Below are 16,868 nucleotides of genomic sequence, written 5' to 3' on the forward strand. Positions count from 1 at the left end.
TTTAAGAGTAATTTTTACTACTCCAATGTAAATAAATGCTGCTGAAAGCATTTCTTAATATGTACATTAGCCACTTTAATATCCAAGGCTACTCAGTAAAGTGTTGGGTTGTTGGGTTGTTTTTTTCCAAATTTATTCTTACTGTTTGACCATGTTAAATATTAAGAACTGTATTTGTCATAGTCCCTATAATCATGCAACTCTCTGTTGCTGGGGGCTTTTCCAACTGTAACTGGGAAGTATATAAAAGACAACTATAAATATGTTATAAAATTGACATGCATCAGATAGCTGCAAAACTTAACTTTTCAACCATTTCAAATTTAATCAGTTTCCACCTGTTTCAGTTAGACAGAACTTCCACAATTAAAAACACTGTATTTCATGCCATCTCAAAATATTTGTTTCCTGTGTCTTAATACAATGCCACTCACTAGAATTGCAAGAACAATGGAGAAAAAATTGCCAAAACTTAAAGGTACCTTACAAAAGAACACACATTCTCAGGCACAGCTTTACTAAGAAATTCAATACTATGTACAAAGCAATTCACATTTTATTTTAAATTGCAATAAACTGTACAAAAATGTTTCATTCTTGCCAAAAATAAACAGCAATATTTTCAAACTTACTTCTAGACAAACAACAAACTCTTGTTTTAATCTTTCCTGCATGAGTTTACAAATAGACAGTAAGATGCATGGGTTTGTGTCAGTCAGGATAGAACTAACAGATTTAAATGTTTGTAAAATAAATTTTAAGTTTTTAGTGTCTTTTAGGAGTTTCAATACTCCTGCCATGCTTGTTAAAAGCCTAAAGAAAAAGAAAAATTGTGTCTCACACAAAGGAATGTAAACAGCCATCGTGAGATTAAAGAGGTTGACTCTCCCAATGAAACCGTAAACGTACCTCTATATTACTAACATTCACTTTACACCAAGAACAGTCCACAGCACGGGGATCGTGCAATAGCTGAATCCACTCTCCAAAATGCCAATTTAAATATACATCAAAGACTTTTTCAAAAAGTTTTCAAGAATAAAATCCTAAGTAACAGAACTCAAATGGATTATCCTCTTTTTTAATATCTTGTGGTGTGGGGGGGTGGTGTCCTTATCCTAATTCATGAGCAAATATATAACTGCCCCATCAGATCTACAATCACAATGTACTTTTTCCATGATGCAATAACATAAACCAGCACCTAGTTAAGTCAATCGGATGTAGAAAACACCTCTGCCAAGAGCATGGGCTTATTTTCAGGCTTTGTTTTGCTTGCATAACACATTTAATGAGACTAACAAAACATAACTTGGGTCACTGACCACAGCTTCTTCTGTTTGAGACCTAAAATAGAAATACAACTGCAATGATTTTTTTAATTTCACAATTTTTTTCCTCAGCATTGAAACTCAATTAATAAAAAGCTGTTTCAACAGATCGGTTAGAGCTTAAAAAATTAAGCATCTTCTGCTCCTTCAGAGTTGTTTGAGGTCGTCTTGAAATTCCACTTTATCTGGATAGAGTTTAATGTAGGTGTCCACCATTAAATCTAAGTCATGTTTTATATCAAAGTTTATGTTCAGCAAAGCTAGGTTGCTTGACCTTTGCTCTGTCAAGGTGTTTTTCAGGTATGCCTTTAAGCGCTTTCGTCCCACTTCGTATTTTTCATTTTCCACCTTCATCACTGGAAGTATGCACAAGACTTTCAGCAGTGCATAAACATTAGGGAAAAACTTTATGTCAGGCAAGTGAAGTGCTTCGTAAATAGTAGCTGGAAGTTCAATATCTTTTCCTCTGTGCTTCCACTTGATTCTCCAACAATGAAGCTCAGCAGAAAGCGTGTCTGGATTAGGCAAGTCATTTTTGTACATGTCCGCATGATGCTCCTCAGAAGTATTGAATTTGAGCTGCCCCATGACTGAGGGCACTAACGATAAACACTTGAGAGCTTTTAAATGTTGTTCTGAGAATATATCTTTTAATTCTTGAATAATGTGCTCCACTGTGGGGACACTAAGGATTTCTTTGTAGTAGTTTTCTGATGTTACCTCAGAGTCTAAGTTCCCCTGTTGTGCCCTGCGAAATTTTCCTGGGAGTTTAATTTGTACGTCCAGTTTTGTAGCCAAATTTGTTGCTTCCTCAAACCAAAATTCATGGTAAACTTCAATATTCTCCATCACTTCATTCAGAGAATGCAACACTGCTGTTAAGCTGCTAGCTGCAAAAAACACATCTGATGTTTGTCCTTGGAGATTTTTTCCAAATGCTCTTGTAAAAGACAGAACATTTTTCAGGATTACGATAGTGACAATGAAGTCAAAATCTGTCAATGCACTTGAAAGTACAAATGCTCGACCGGTAATAAAGTTGTTCCACCTGACGGATGAGTCACTGCTTACTGCATCCAAGCACAGCACCAATGCTTGCATGAGGTCCACCAAAACCTCAAAAGTATCATGCCTGCCTGTCCACTGAGAACGGCAGATCTCCTTCAGCTCATTACCCTTCTCCTCATTGTTCTGAAAAAGAACAGAAATTGTGTTGTCCAGTTCTACTAGTAATTCTGGAGACTGATTAAACAGACAGCAAACTTCTTCAATTGTTCCTAATGCAATGGAAACACCAACAACCGGAACGGATTTTGCTAGCCAAACATTTAAGGCACACGAGGAACACAGCGTATAAACAGCTTGTGGATACTTTTCCAAGAGTCTTGTAGCCACAACTTTCATTTTAGAAGCAAACCCACTGGAGACAATGTAGGCTTGACCTCGACAGTACTCCATGTTTAGACCCCACTTTTCAGTAATAGTTGCGTGAAACTTAACAGCTAAAATTTCAGGATCAGCCTCATACGGCAAAAAGCCTATGAATTCTTCTCTTAGATTATGAGCGTCATCAACAAATCTCACCAACACTGGCAAATGTTCCTCTCCTGCTATGTCTACTACTTCATCAGTGACAATAGAAAAGAAGTGTGAGTCTCTTACTTCCCTCAGCGTCTCTTCTCTAACACAGCTTTCACAGATCTCAAGCATTTGTTTCTGCTGAGTTTTTGAACAGTACTCAAGATTGACTGCAGTCATCTCAAATCGTTTCCTCAGAACTTCGTCTCCAGCATTTATTCTATATTCCAGTAGAGCCTGAAAGTTATCTGAAGTAAAGATACCTTCTGGCAGCTCGTCAACATTATGGCCATCCAAAGGAATATTTTGTTTGCCCATTAGGATCAAAATTTCAAACAAAGACTTAAGGTAATCTTTGTTTTCTCTTTCTTCCAATGTCAAGGGGCCAGCTTCTTCCTCTTGTTCTTCCCCTCCTTCTTCTGAGACAGTATTTTGTTCATTGCTTTCGTTCAATTCTTGAGTTGCCTGTTCCCGTTCAAAAGCTTCATCAACTACAAAAAGTAAAATACTGTAAGTGTCAAGATAACATGAACAAAAAACCCCGTAAGATTTGCTTTCCCTTACTACCCCCATTACTTTTTAAGTTGCCGGAGCCCAGAGAAGAATGTTTCCAGTTTATAAGTGAATGAGTATTTCACAAAGAGTTTAGACAGCCTGTTTGAATCAAACAGGAACTCAATTATCCTCCTGATATATGTAGGAACTTAGTTATGTGTCCTGCATTACCTTGTCAGCCTTAGTAAACAATTTTTTTATGAACTCAGTTATTTTGCTCACTTACTCTTTTGTTGCTTCAGTGTTCTTATTTCATCTTCACTCTTACAAAAAAACAAAACAAAACAAAATTGTATTGATGATGTCTAGCACATGTCCTTCAAATATTAGAACACATCAAGACCAGATACAAATTCTGCAAATGAGACCATTTTAAGGGCATTAATATTTACCAGTAAGCGCTAGAAGGTGCAAGAGAAGGAGGTTTCTTCAGGTAGTGTATTGCTATCACAGCACGTATCTACTAACTAAATGACAATCACCTGCTACTACTTCTAAGACTCCCATACTTATATAAGGTGTTTGTAATAATTATTAGTAAAGAGATTCCATTCAAGTATTCTGTTTCAGTATGAGCATGCACTGTCAGTAGACAGAAACATCTTTAACTTATTTTCACTCAATAAACACTCGAACTCACGAAGAAGTTTAAAAATTGGCTGTAATCTTCCAACATACAAGCAGAGTTTAGGAGTTGAATTCCTCTTAATTGTCAGCTTACTTATAGAAAAAGTGTCTCTAGGTCCCTGTGGTTATAAATCACACAAAAGAGGTATCAGTAAGACACAATTCCACAAAAAACACTTCTTGATCTTGCTTTTATACATAGATTATCTTTCCAGAACAGTAAGCTAAAATACACATCTGAATTGGTGCAGATTTCAAAAGTTAAATGGGTGAACTGAAGATCACAATCAATTTGTAGCATGAATTTCAGGGTACCGTGCATAAGTTGTATTCAGTTAGCGCTGTAATAACAAGCAAAAGGAAGTTATGCACTTTCTTTGGAAGACAGAATCAGTTCTGGACCAACATATTTCGTTTTCCGGATTATTTCATCAAACCTTCCTTAGCAGACAGAATTTACATCAGTATAGTATTTGGGCATTTAACTTATAATCCACAAAAAGATACTAGAATAGGCAGTACAGAAAATGCAAACACTCAAGTGCTTAGTACTGTTACTTGACATTTTTGCATAAAAGTTTCACATGAACTTACTTGCCTTTATTGTTTTAATATTAAAAAATATCTTTCATTAAAAACTTACGAGCTCTTTTATCCTTTTCCTGTGTCTGCTGTGGGGATTGTTCAGGTGACTTGTAAGATCAAATATAGTTGGCACGGCATTATCCCGTAAAACTGTCCTGTAAGGGCTCTGTAAGAAGACAGACACCTAGATGAGGTATTTCTTTGGGGAATTCTCACTGCGTGTGCACAAAAAACCCCAAAAATTTCAGATGCCATGCTTTTTTTTAAAAAAAAAAAAAAAGTATTTTTACTTTCTGATGTTTGAAGAACAGAAAGCTATGCTATGCAATTCGCATTTCAGGGATATCAAGAGACCACTGAAAATGAGGAGAGGTACTAAAGAAAACCCCAACCCAAACCACAGATATTATTTCCTCCCTTTTATCTTCACATCAAGGACCCCAGATGCAATAATTTTAATTTACTGAAATATTATGATTAAAAAAAACCCCAAACATACATTTCGGATAAAGAGACATTTATGTATCAAAAAGGAAACACTTTGTTACTATTGTGCTTTGGTTTTTATCACTTATTTCACAATTCTATAAACAATCACATAAACATTTTCATTGTGAAAGTATTCAACTGGCTTCTTTATGTAGACTTACAAATTCGACAAAACACTACTGTAAAAGGTCATATTAAAGAAAAATTTATCTGCCAAAAGAGCACGAAAAGGAAAAGACTTCTAGATATCATGTAAATGTTTCTAGCAGTTAAATACTAAGTAAAACTTTTGTATTTGGATATACTGTAAACTTATGTTGTCTAAATTGACTAATTTCCAGTAAGTATGATATTTATACCTGTCATTAGATTGAAATAAGTTTCACACAAACCAAGATTCATAAAGCTTCTTTTCATATTCAGAATTACCTCCAATATTCATTTGTTTGTTTCTGAGATGCGGGCTAATGAGAGACCTTGTCACATGTAATATGACCAGGACCTCACAGTCTGACCTGCATAGTTTAATTATCCTTCTTAACTAAAGGACTGATTTTACCTATATATCAGAGTGAAATTCAAACTCGATACAGAGCCCCAGGTCCACTGTTTCCTACTCTTACGTAAGCTCTTAAAATCAACATTATCTTGTTAACAAAAAGAATTGAAAGCCATTATTTCATTAACAGAAAACACCGCCATGATTTTAGCTGGATGAAACGTAACAGGAACCAAAAGCTTGACAGATGCATGTTTAAATTTCTTGGTCACAACAGTGTAATTTAACCTGATCACACCATGTACACACTTCTGTAACAGCACATTAATGATTTTAAGTAATTATAAGTATGTAAGCTTACACACTTATACCAAATAAATTTATACAGTGTTGTAACATCTAGTGACAATAAACAAAATGAGCATTGCTTAGCATGAGGAGAACTGCAGTGAAGATTAGTGCTCCAGAAACATGTTAAACCAGCAGCAGCAGTTCTGCTCTTCTCTTCCCCGACTGCTCGTTTCCACCTCAGCCTTTGTGCCAACATCTGCGAGCCTGCGTGGTGCCCTGGACCATGACAATGATCTCAATTAAGACTAAGAGATTAATTTTCCCAGGGATAAGTTACCTAGAAGATCAAAGATTAAAATGCAGCATTCTGATGAAAAGCATTAGTCAAATTTTGCAAGATGCGATAAATGCTTGGTTTTACTTACACTTCTACATATCATAGAAGTCTCAAAATGCTTAGCACACAATCTGTAATGCTTGTTGAGTTGATCTGGAGTTTTATCTTCTAAATCTGCCCTTCGACAGTTCTCTACCCATCTTTGACATCTGCATGTAAGCAAAAGAATTAGCTAATTTTAAGTTAAAACAAAACCCCCTACAATTTCAACCCGTACTCAAAACTGGATCGCAGTGAGCCCTGCCTTTTATGTGAGGCTGAGGAAAGTTCTGTACACCTTCTGTTGTTACATACCATCAAATCTTTTTATAAATCTGTTTTCCTCCCTTTGCTCACCACTTAGCACCACCCCAGAAAATTCAGGATTCTTTTCCCTTAATTTATATATTCTTGCTTTTTCTCACACACACAACAGATTGTAACGCAGTTGCTCATGAAACCTGACCACTTAATTCTCACGAATTTAATCTTAAAAAGAAAACTTAACAAAGAGATGTGTTTGTAGACTAAAGTCATATAAAGTTTTTGAAGGCAGCTATTAAAATAGCTATCTTCTCTGCCTCCCTCCAAAACACAGCATTTTTCTTATTTATTGTGGTCATTGGGGAGTTTTGAGTAGATTTTTGAGAAGTGCCATAATAACAATTAAAAAAAGCAATCATTCTAATGACAGTGCTCAACATGCCTGAACTAAGTTATTGTTAAGATGTGTATTTTTACAACATCTACTTCTGCTTTAGATTAGTTTTCTGAGATATAACACAAAGCTAAGGAAACATTTCCCCTTCTAATACTGCTTCTCTTAAATACACAAGATATCATTTCCTCTGGTGAGCAAACCACTTGCAGTAATTGATGTAAATGCATTAGTTAGCTTGTATTTCCCTCAAAGGGGTCTATGCAATCGCTTTCTTGCTACAGATTTCTGAGCAACAACATGCAGAGACAGATGCTGCAGAGCTACTCCAGTAAAACTCACATGCCATTTCATTTGTGCTGTAAAAATACATATATATGAATTAACAAGACTCCAGCACCTATTGATATCCCTGTATTTAAAAATCTGGGGGCAGGGAAGTAATCTCCTTCCTGCAAAAATAATCCTCTGCAGCAGCATTATTTTAATGCACTTGCTTGCACCCTGTGGCATCACAGAGCCACCAATTTACAATGGCACACAAGTAAACAAAGTTGAAAACATACAATACGGAAGACTAAAAACCTTCACATGAACTCCACTGAGGATTTGTTCATTATTCTAACTGTACACAGTGCTTACACAAGCTCCTATTCCTCCTAGGGTAAATCCTTACCCAAACTCAAGAATGCCCGAGAAAACTACATTGTAAAGAATTACAGTAATACCAAAATAATTCTACAGCAAAAAGGAAAGGAACTTTCATTACAGTCTGTGACTTTACTTTAAAATCCGTCACTGTGCTACATACTTTTCAACACTGGTTCATACTTAAAAGTGTTGCGTTGTTTGCCTTTTTAAAATTGGTACATGTTGGCAATGTCCACAAAGTTCCAGGAACCTACACAGAGAAGTTACATGAAGAGTCTATTATTTCAGTACAGCAAAGTGGGTGAGATCTTCCCACAATGCAATCCTGCTGAAATTCATGAAAGTGAAAAAGCTACTCTGCCTGATTAAAAACAAAAGGCTCTAAACAGCCTTTTTCACTCCTAAATTAAAAAGAAGATGGGTCCTGACCCAAGAAACAGCTAGAAGTTGTTACTGCATTAAAATACAAAAATATTTTAAAATTATTTTTGACTACAAACATGTAAATTACTGCTCACAGGGACAAGGAGGGAGCAAAATACTTAATGATTATTCAACAACTTACGAAGGAGGGCTGTCCCCTCAGATGTTTTGGTGGGCAGCCCCAATGAGGAAATCCACAGCTCTGAATGGATTCACCATCATCTACTTTAACTGAGCGCAGTAACAGGCACCTGCGATGACGAAAGGGGGGAACCCTGAATTCTGATCTCTGCTGGGTAAACGGTTTGTGTACCTTAACTTTTAGTTCATGCAAAGTACCAAAATACCAGTGGCAGCAAGTGCCATAAAACAGGAATAATTTCTAATATTGCTCTTGGAGATCCACACATAGTATTCTTAATATGACTTAAAATAAGAAAAAAAATGGTTTAATATTTTTTTTTTTTTTTGTAGGACTGCAGATCTGGTGCTCTTGCCTGGACAGCAAGATCACCCCAGTAAGAGAACAGGAGAGCGTTCTTCGCTAAACCAAACTGTATAAACACAGTCCTTTAGCATGTAAATTAGATTGGATCTGGCTCTCATACTTTCTGAGTGGGTGCTGATTATTAGGTAACTCATAAACACTATCACATCAGGCTGTCACAAAGGCTGACAAGCCTCCCCTATAGCTAGTGGGGAGGGCTTCAGTCCAAAGGGGTATGCAGCAAAGAGCCCAGCCCTGGTGTTCTTACCTGCCTCTCTCATTGACCCAGTGAAGCTGAGGAAGACTGCCAGGGAGCAAAGTCAGAGCTCCTCACATTACGGTAACTCCTTTGAATCACCTCCTGGCAACCACACAGAGACAAATCGGTGGCAGCGATGGCACATCTAGAACTGGCACAGAGTTGTCAAGGACAGCCAAAAATCAGCCTGAATCCCTTCACCTCCAGTGTTGCTGCCAACCAGAGAACAAGTTAAGTAGATACCAGTAACAGCTAGGGACCAGAATCAAACTAATGAGCAATGGCAAAAGATACCATCAGCTCTTCAGAGGGGGCTTACTCAGGAAATGAGTCTCACAAAGATTAGATTAACCACCCAATCCTCCTTTCCGTTACCAACTTCTACCATTACACAGAACTGGCTATGGCCATGGCCTCTTGTGCCGAAGTCAACACTGAGTACATGATTCAAAAGAAGCCCTCAGCATGCAGTGCCCCAGTTTGCAGATCCGGCTCACACAGAGGCACCAAGTCCTCACACCCCACGGGTGCAGCAGATCAGTAACCAGAGCTCTACACATCTAGGAAAGCTGGAGCATTGACATCCTCTCAAGTAGCTACAGGACTAGAGGGAGATGGTAGAGGTTATGCAGCTGGACTCAAACACACAAACTCCATCTGAGTCTGAATTTGGCCCTTCAGTCTTGCTATGAGTTTGGCTCCAAATAAGTTTGACTTTCCGAGGAACAAAAACAAAGAAAAAGGAGATCAGTCCCCTGAAATCACCCAGCATAGCTCCGCAAGGTATTTCCCAAGCAACAATTCAAAAGATTTTAGAATAAAATTATGTATAAGATTTTGTCCAGTTTTTTGGTATTCAGCTAACGCAGACCGTACACTGTTGCACAGATGCTTTAGCTGCAAAGCATCTGGCACAAATTAAAAGCCATCTCAATCCAATATATTACACCACTGCTTAGGTATTGCTCATTAGCTTTTAAGGTTTTTTTCAGTCACAAACTTTACATTTTCAGAGATCTGCTGACATCTCATGGAAGCTCAAACGGCATTTTATTGAGGTGCGGATAGAGTGTAACTCATTTATGTTACCTCAGTAGTAGTCAACTGCAGCAGAAGAGCACCTCTCAAGAAGTATTTTGTTCTAAATACTCACACCTCCCTTCACTAAAACCACCGTGACAGTCACAGACATCCTTATTGAGGTCTATTTACATTCATGTTTGATATGAAAAGACTATGTACCGTTCATTAAATGCAGCTGGTTCTTTTTCAAAGCCTTATCTGTGCACCCCTTCTAGTTTTCTGAGGTAGTAGCAATAAAAGATGATAGTCCTAAATAACTGGTTAGCTCTCACAGAACTGCAAATACTCTGAAGATCTGACTTGAAATACCTTACTGGAACTGCTGAGCACTGAAATGGGAAAGTTGTAAAGGCAATTATTCAGTTATTGAGGAAAAACTGAAAGCAGTAAGGTAGTCAAGAAATACAATGGCTGTATTTCTCAATTATTTTTATTTTTTTCTTGATTGAAATTTATTTTTAAAGATGCATTCTAATGTCATTAGTGTCAACTTTCTCACCGTAAGCTGCCAAGTGCAGACAACACATTTCTGGCATAAAGTACTTTGCTTGCTAGACCAGTTTGACCTATAACGGTAAGAGGTTTCTATGACAGCAAGCAGTACAAGCAACACATTGTCACTGACAACTGCAGATGACTGCTGTAGTTCAAACCCGAGAATAAACCACTAACATGCTCCGGTCTACAAAGCCAGAAGGTTGCATGGATTTATAATATATAATCTGCTCTGGACATTTTAACATAGGTTTAAATGAGAAAGGCGTTAAGATATTGGGGGCGGGGGGGGATGGGCAGGGAACCTGTTGAGAACTTCAAGAGTGTTATCTTTGTCACTGCATGTTTTTAAGAGCACAACAAAGACACCAGAAACAGTTTAGGTATAGCTTATCCTTCCTTTAGACAGTGCAAAGGTCTAGATGATCCTTCAGGGTAATTTTTAACTCTATTTTCTACTATTCTGTTACAGGAACATTAATCGTATTAGCATGAACTACTTCAAGGGGATTATGAAGTAGACGTGCACTCAGAAAGCATGAGAAAGCATGCTTACTCACACACTGTAGAAATGTGAGCCAGTACATGGTTCCTAAAAACATGTCTGTGATCCAGATCAACATCTGCAAAAGAAATATCCATAAATCTGTACGATTCCAACCCCCTGTAGCTGGCAAGCATTCTTTTTTTTGAAAGGGTATTTTATTTCTAAACTTCCATAAATGTTAAAAGTAGTAGTATTCTAATTTTGAAATACTGGTGTGTGTGTTTTTTAGAAATTGTCTTTAGAATATGTGCATTGCTTAATTAACTGCACACTTTTTAATGTATCTATGTATTACTACCACAGAAGACATTCATTTAAAATGTCTTTCCACAGAAAAATTACGAACTGAACGGGGCATTTTCTTCACATGCCCAGTAACCAATTTTGCCCAATCTGACATGATCCAGATTTCACAGCACAGACTCCTTACAAATTAAGACTGAAATCCAGACAGCACCAAATCTCTTCAATTCCTCACAAACTGCAGTCATCCCTTGGACTGTTTAAGTCTGTGGCTCTCACAGGACAGGGTGGAAAGTGACAACACTAGGTGAAATCATACAAACGAAAGGTTAAGAGAAGGTAATCAACTATTTCCATTTTACTCTTCATTAAAGCCATAAACGTATGTAATACTGGTTGTACTACAAAACCTCACATGTATGGGCATCAGGAAAGAGGTCTGGTTACCCTAGCATTGAATTCACTCAGGAGAGCCTGATGACATCTGAAAACACAGCTTTAAGCAGCAGCTACTACCTATAGGAGCTTTTTGTATCTTAGTCTGAAATCACTTACAGGGGACTGTTTTCTAAGAAGAAATTATGTACCCACAATTCCCAAGTGTTTTGAAATTTTCCAAAAATCAGGTCAAGTAGCTTCAAGGAAGGAAGCAAGTGGATGTCAAGTATAAATCATCAAAAATTTCAGCCTTAATTACCTACTGTTAGGAGATAACTGGTATTGCTCTAGTGCCTATGCACCTTCCAAAATTGTAAGGAGCAAGTTAAGTCAAACGATTTTAAGAATATTATCTAGATTTAAATGTGAGGTTGTACGTGGGGGTTTCCATGTCTAAATGCATGTTTTATTTTTCATGGTATTTTCCATGTCTTCTCACTCACACGCTTCTCGCTTTACCAGTGCGCCACTCCTTTTCATCTGCTGGGAACTTGAAATCCTGTCACTTTTGCTGTTGCTTATGATGCTTTGCCACCAACCACCACCCTTGCAATCCTGTGACAGCTGCCTGTCACACTGGTGTCCTATTTGTCACAATGCACACCTCACTGTCCAGCACCACATCACCTCAGTACACACAGGAGGACTGACGGACTTCCACCACCTGAGCCAGTCCTGGCCCTGCGCTGGCCACCCACAATGCGTGGGCTCCCCTGGCTCATCCCATTGCTCCCGCAGCTTCTAACAGCCACACACCCCATCTCTGCCGCACACTCCTAGCAGATGTGCAGCCTCACACACACACCCCCAGCCAGGCAGGCCCCCACAGCCAGGCACTCCATCACACTTCAGCCCGCATCCCCCAGCCAGGCAGCCTTCACACCCTCAGCCCCCCACTCCCCTCACAGCCAGGCAGCTCCTCACGTGCCCAGCACCCCCCACTCCCCTTATGGCCAGGCAGCCCCTCACACCCGTTTTTGTATATATATTTATTTATATTTATACATATAAAGCACCTACCACCATATTGATAAACATTCTTTGAAACCACTCCTGACAGTAGAGGTAAGAACAGGAGTCAGTCTCCTCACTCACAGAGCCCCCACTCTCCTCATAACCAGGCAGCCTCTCACATCTCAGCCCCCCCAACTCCTGTCACGGCCAGGCAGCCCCTCACACCTCAGCCCCCCTCCCAGCCAGACAGCCCCTCAGCACTACCCACCCTCCACAGCCCCCCCCTTCCCCTCAGGGCCAGGCAGCTCCTCACATATTCAGCACCCCCCACCTCCCCTCAGGGCCAGGCAGCCCCTCACAGCCTCAGCCCCCCCCGAACACCCAGGCAGCCCCTCACAGCCTCAGCCCCCCCGAACACCCAGGCAGCCCCTCACAGCCTCAGCCCCCCCGAACACCCAGGCAGCCCCTCACAGCCTCAGCCCCCCCGAACACCCAGGCAGCTCCCACTCTCCTGACAGCCATGCAGGCAGCCCCTCACACCTCAGCCCGCGCCCCCCGCAAACCAGACAGCCCCTCATCCCCCCCCCCCCCCCCCAACATCACTAGGCAGCCCTTCAGCGTCCCCCCGCCCCGGCAGCCCCTCACCCGCCCCCCCGCAGCGGCACCGCCGCCTGCCACCGCCACTCCCCCGTCCCCCCGGGGACAGCGGCGGCAGCGCCAGCGCATGCGCAGCTGCTCGCCCGCCTCCCCGCCGCAGGCCGGAGGGTCCCGCGGAGCCCCGCCCCCCCCGGCGCCACAGCGCGCGCGGCCTCCGCCAGGAGAGCCGGCAGCTCCGGACGGCTGCGGCCCCCCCGCGCCCCTCCCGCCCCGGCCCCGCCGCCGCCGCACCCCCGCTAGGTGAGCAGGCGCGGCAAGGGGGCGCGGGGGGAAGGGAGAGGGATGGAGACGCCTCCCCGCCGCCGTATCTCCTCAGACGGAGCGGAGGGCTGCGGACCGGCGGGGCCGGAGGAGAAGAGGCGAGCGCCTCCACACCCCACCCCCCAGCCGCCAATCTTGCGGCGCGGGCTGCCTTCCTGAGGCGGCGCCGGCAGTGCCCGGCTGGGGTCTCACCTGACCGGGTCCCGGGGGAAGCGGAAGAAGGCCAGGTCGGACTGGGTGCTCTTGCGGGTGCAGTTGGGGGCCGCACAGAAGTTCGGCATGGTCCCCCGGATTGGCGCCGCTGCCCCTTTAAATGCGCGGGCCGGAGGGAGGGGGGGTTGTATGTGGGGTGGAGGAGGAGGAGGACGGGGGGGGGGGGGGGAGGGAGGGAGGGAGGGAGGGGGGGTAGGGGGGGGGAAGCGGCTCTACACTGCTGTGAGCGGCCGGGAGGATTCACCGCCACCCTCCGCCGGGACAAGAGCCGCCTCCTTCCCACAATGCGTCGCGCCAGGCCACTGGCCGGAGAGTGCGCATGCGCCGCGCCGTGCCGGCGGGGCCCGGATAAGCGCTGCGCGTGCGTCCCGGGCGCGCCACCGCCCCGCCCAGCGTGCGCGCGGGCCGACACCGAGCCTGCGCGTGGGGGGGGGGGGGGGGGGGGGGGGAGCGGCCGCCGGCAGTGCCGCACATGCGCGGGGGCTGGGCGCGCCGGGGCGGAGAGCGGATTGTAGGTGTTCGCTTCGTCGGGTGTGTGTACCTTAGAAACGGAATTGGGGGCTACAGCGGAATCATAATCTTCTTCTCTTGTGTGTTTTCTTCTGTTTTGCTTTATAGGAAGAAGTTTGCCTTATGGCCCGGATGGATAATGACAGGAGCCACTTCCGTTTTAAGTAGAAGTCAAACAGGGAGTGTACCGAGCATGAGGGCTTTGTCAGGCTAAAAATGAAACAAAAGCCTAGAAAAAAGAAACAGGAAAAATAAAACTGGATAGCTGGAAGAAGAAAAATATTTATTCACCAAATGTGGCCTGCTAGTAGTTTGAGGGAGTAGATACGGTAGCTGTGAAACATATAAATTCTGATGGCAAATGGTAATTGTTTCAGGTTGGGCTTTAGGAAGCGTAATTCAAACATATTAGCCAAAGTCTGTGTCTTTTCAAAAAAGCACATAAAGGAAAAACAAACAAAAAAAAGGTACTCAATTCCTTTTGGCTAACTTTGAAACTTCGATCCTTTTTTGTTTGGTATGAGTTGGACAAATTCTGTCTTTTACATGAGGAAGCCTTGCCGTCAGGTGCCCTTCAGACTCGAGGCATGTGTCTGTCAGTGGACTAATTGCAATAACTTCAATTTATTTGGTGGTATTTCTTTGCTAGAATTCTAACTCTGGCATTCCTTTTAAGTAGTTTTGAGTAGTTGTTTACGCCAGTGCTAAACATAAGCTTAGCTGAACCTGACTGCTTTCACTTCACTGGGTGATCACCAATGTTCTTCTACAGTGAACTGTATACAGGAGTTAATCAGATCAGGAAACTTTTTTTAAATAGGGTCATTTAGCTTTAGGTTAGATTTAATTCAGGTAACTGCCATCTGATTTGCTATGCGGATTGCATAAATGTTCATGCTGACACAAGGGAACACAGAGCAGGATTATGTTCAATCGCAGTAATAGCTTAGGAGCATATTGTATAATGTTAGTGTGAAATTTAAAACACTTAAAACAGGTTTCACTAGGCAAAAAATACTTCTTCAGCATGAAATAGTAAGAAAATTGTCTTTTGCTCAAGACTGAAGGGCCTTTTCTCCTCCAGATTGATTCACCAAATAAAAGTGTGTGCATACTGAAACTCCTTAGGGTTCTGAACAGCCAGACAAGAATGTTACAGTGGCAATATTAAAAAGAAATTAACCAACGTATTTCTGAACTGCTAGTTCTGACAGAAGCATCTATTGGTATGCATCATTTCAATCATTATACAAGGATGTTATGGCTGTTATCTTCAAATGTGTATGTAGTTACGTATGAGCTTTCCTAATGAGCTGAATGCAATGGCTTGTCCAGAAAGTTAACTTACTAAATTCTGCGGGGTGATGTTTTCTATGGGGAGACTAATTTTTAAGAGATCCCCATATAATGGAAAGAAAATGAATGTGATTATTTTCAAAACCTAACAATGTTACCAGTAGCCCATTATTTTAAAAGAAAATTGGTTTACATTACTACTTAGTTGGAAAATTCCAAAATTAGCTTTTGTTGTTGAGTACAGGAAATCACCAAACCCTTTGATTTTTCTGGCAGAGTAGCCTTTGTAGTGTACATGTATAATTTCTTTCCTGGTGATTTTGTGTGTTAAGTGATCCTCCAGATCATTGAAGTATTGTTCACAGTGTGTTTCTAAGTGTGTCTGTCTGTTGACATTGAATGGACATTATATACTGTATTAGTACTGTTGTACATCTGTATTCTCTGGATAAACTATTAAAGGAATTTTGTGTTTGTGTGGATTTTTTAATAGCTGTTTTTTCCCTGCTGTGTCATTAAGTCAGCTGTATCTTAAATCCAGGATGCTCTATCACATAATAATGGTTGTAAATTAACCTTGTAATGTACTTCTGGAAATCAACTGCATGTCTCTTTCCCAGGCTGAAAGTCAGGATGCCTTTATTTTCCGATTGTACCATGTTAAGTACAATTGTGTACTCCTTCAGGTTTCCTGCTATTAAAAGTTTATTGGCAAGGGAATATTTGAAGTCTGAAATGCTTTCATGACTCTTACTACTATTATGTTACCTTGCAAGTCATACAGCCCCATTGTTGCTGGGATAACCTGTCAAAGAACTACATGGACATCAGGTTAATCCCGTAGATGTATTTTTGTAGATCTGTATCCAGGCGTCCTGAAATTCACAACAACAGAATGAAAAACAAGATGGTTCTGTCCAGGGTTTGCCTGCAGTTCTGGAGAACTGGGAGGCAAAGGTGGGGGAATAAGTCTTGTACACTGTATGACTGCAGCCCTCTGACACTGCCTGAGTGTGTGCTGGGCATGTGATACTGGTGAGCAGTGTGCAATTTGGACTCCAACCCTAAGTTGGAGCAATCCAGCATGCTGGCTCCCTCATGGTTAGCTTTTTGCAAATGAGCGTTGGCAATGTCTAGGATGATACTCAAAGGTTATAAGACCCATTTCCTGTTAGTGTTTTCTCTTGATGGATTTCTGTTAATTCCAATTCAAAGAATGATGATTTTCACAGGTTTTGTGTCAGGTCTTCAATGTAAGGAAATCCAGAGGGCTGTTGGCTTCGCAGTACTGGGCTTTTATGCGAGGGTGTGGTGTCGGGGTCTACCCAAATCGCATGATTCTATGCACAGGCTGGCTGTATT

General features: G+C 41.6%; 1 protein-coding gene and 2 long non-coding RNA genes across 5 annotated transcripts; 1 reads left to right on the forward strand and 2 right to left on the reverse strand.

Annotated features, from left to right (window-relative positions):
• Window positions 1-538: 538 nt before the first annotated feature.
• Window positions 539-13,869, reverse strand: THAP12 (THAP domain containing 12). 3 transcript variants are annotated; one of them, XM_055702067.1, is made up of 7 exons: window positions 13,680-13,833; window positions 8,819-9,021; window positions 8,206-8,314; window positions 6,381-6,501; window positions 4,735-4,842; window positions 3,691-3,727; window positions 539-3,400 (listed from the first exon to the last, which is right to left on the reverse strand). In XM_055702067.1, the coding sequence occupies exons 4-7, from the start codon at window positions 6,393-6,395 to the stop codon at window positions 1,479-1,481; spliced, it is 2,082 nt and encodes a 693-aa protein (XP_055558042.1). In that variant the 5' UTR covers window positions 6,396-6,501; window positions 8,206-8,314; window positions 8,819-9,021; window positions 13,680-13,833; the 3' UTR covers window positions 539-1,478. The 3 variants fall into 3 exon arrangements, with proteins under 3 accessions (XP_055558042.1, XP_055558041.1, XP_055558040.1); XM_055702066.1 differs by lacking the exon at window positions 8,206-8,314; XM_055702065.1 differs by lacking the exons at window positions 8,206-8,314; window positions 8,819-9,021 and having other exon boundaries at window positions 13,680-13,869.
• Window positions 10,666-12,784, reverse strand: LOC129735360 (uncharacterized). Its single transcript, XR_008730909.1, has 2 exons — window positions 12,636-12,784; window positions 10,666-11,480 (listed from the first exon to the last, which is right to left on the reverse strand). It is a non-coding gene; the product is annotated as an uncharacterized LOC129735360 (long non-coding RNA).
• On the forward strand, window positions 13,286-15,988 carry LOC129735359 (uncharacterized). The gene is made up of 2 exons (XR_008730907.1): window positions 13,286-13,714; window positions 14,319-15,988. It is a non-coding gene; the product is annotated as an uncharacterized LOC129735359 (long non-coding RNA).
• Window positions 15,989-16,868: the final 880 nt, after the last annotated feature.

Source organism: Falco cherrug, chromosome 2 (assembly GCF_023634085.1).
Source record: "Falco cherrug isolate bFalChe1 chromosome 2, bFalChe1.pri, whole genome shotgun sequence".
In the NCBI taxonomy this organism is placed as follows: Eukaryota; Metazoa; Chordata; class Aves; order Falconiformes; family Falconidae; genus Falco; species Falco cherrug.

What these genes read in the sequence shown, in the direction of transcription:
- THAP12 (XM_055702065.1), bottom strand. Translation starts at nt 13,768, where the DNA reads ATGCCGAACTTCTGTGCGGCCCCCAACTGCACCCGCAAGAGCACCCAG. An exon ending in TTCCCCCGGGACCCGGTCAG is followed by an intron (nt 6,502 to 13,679) that starts GTGAGACCCCAG and finishes GCTTACATGCAG; the next exon opens with ATGTCAAAGATGGGTAGAGA. An exon ending in AACACTGAAGCAACAAAAGA is followed by an intron (nt 3,401 to 3,690) that starts GTAAGTGAGCAA and finishes TACTTTTTGTAG; the next exon opens with TTGATGAAGCTTTTGAACGG.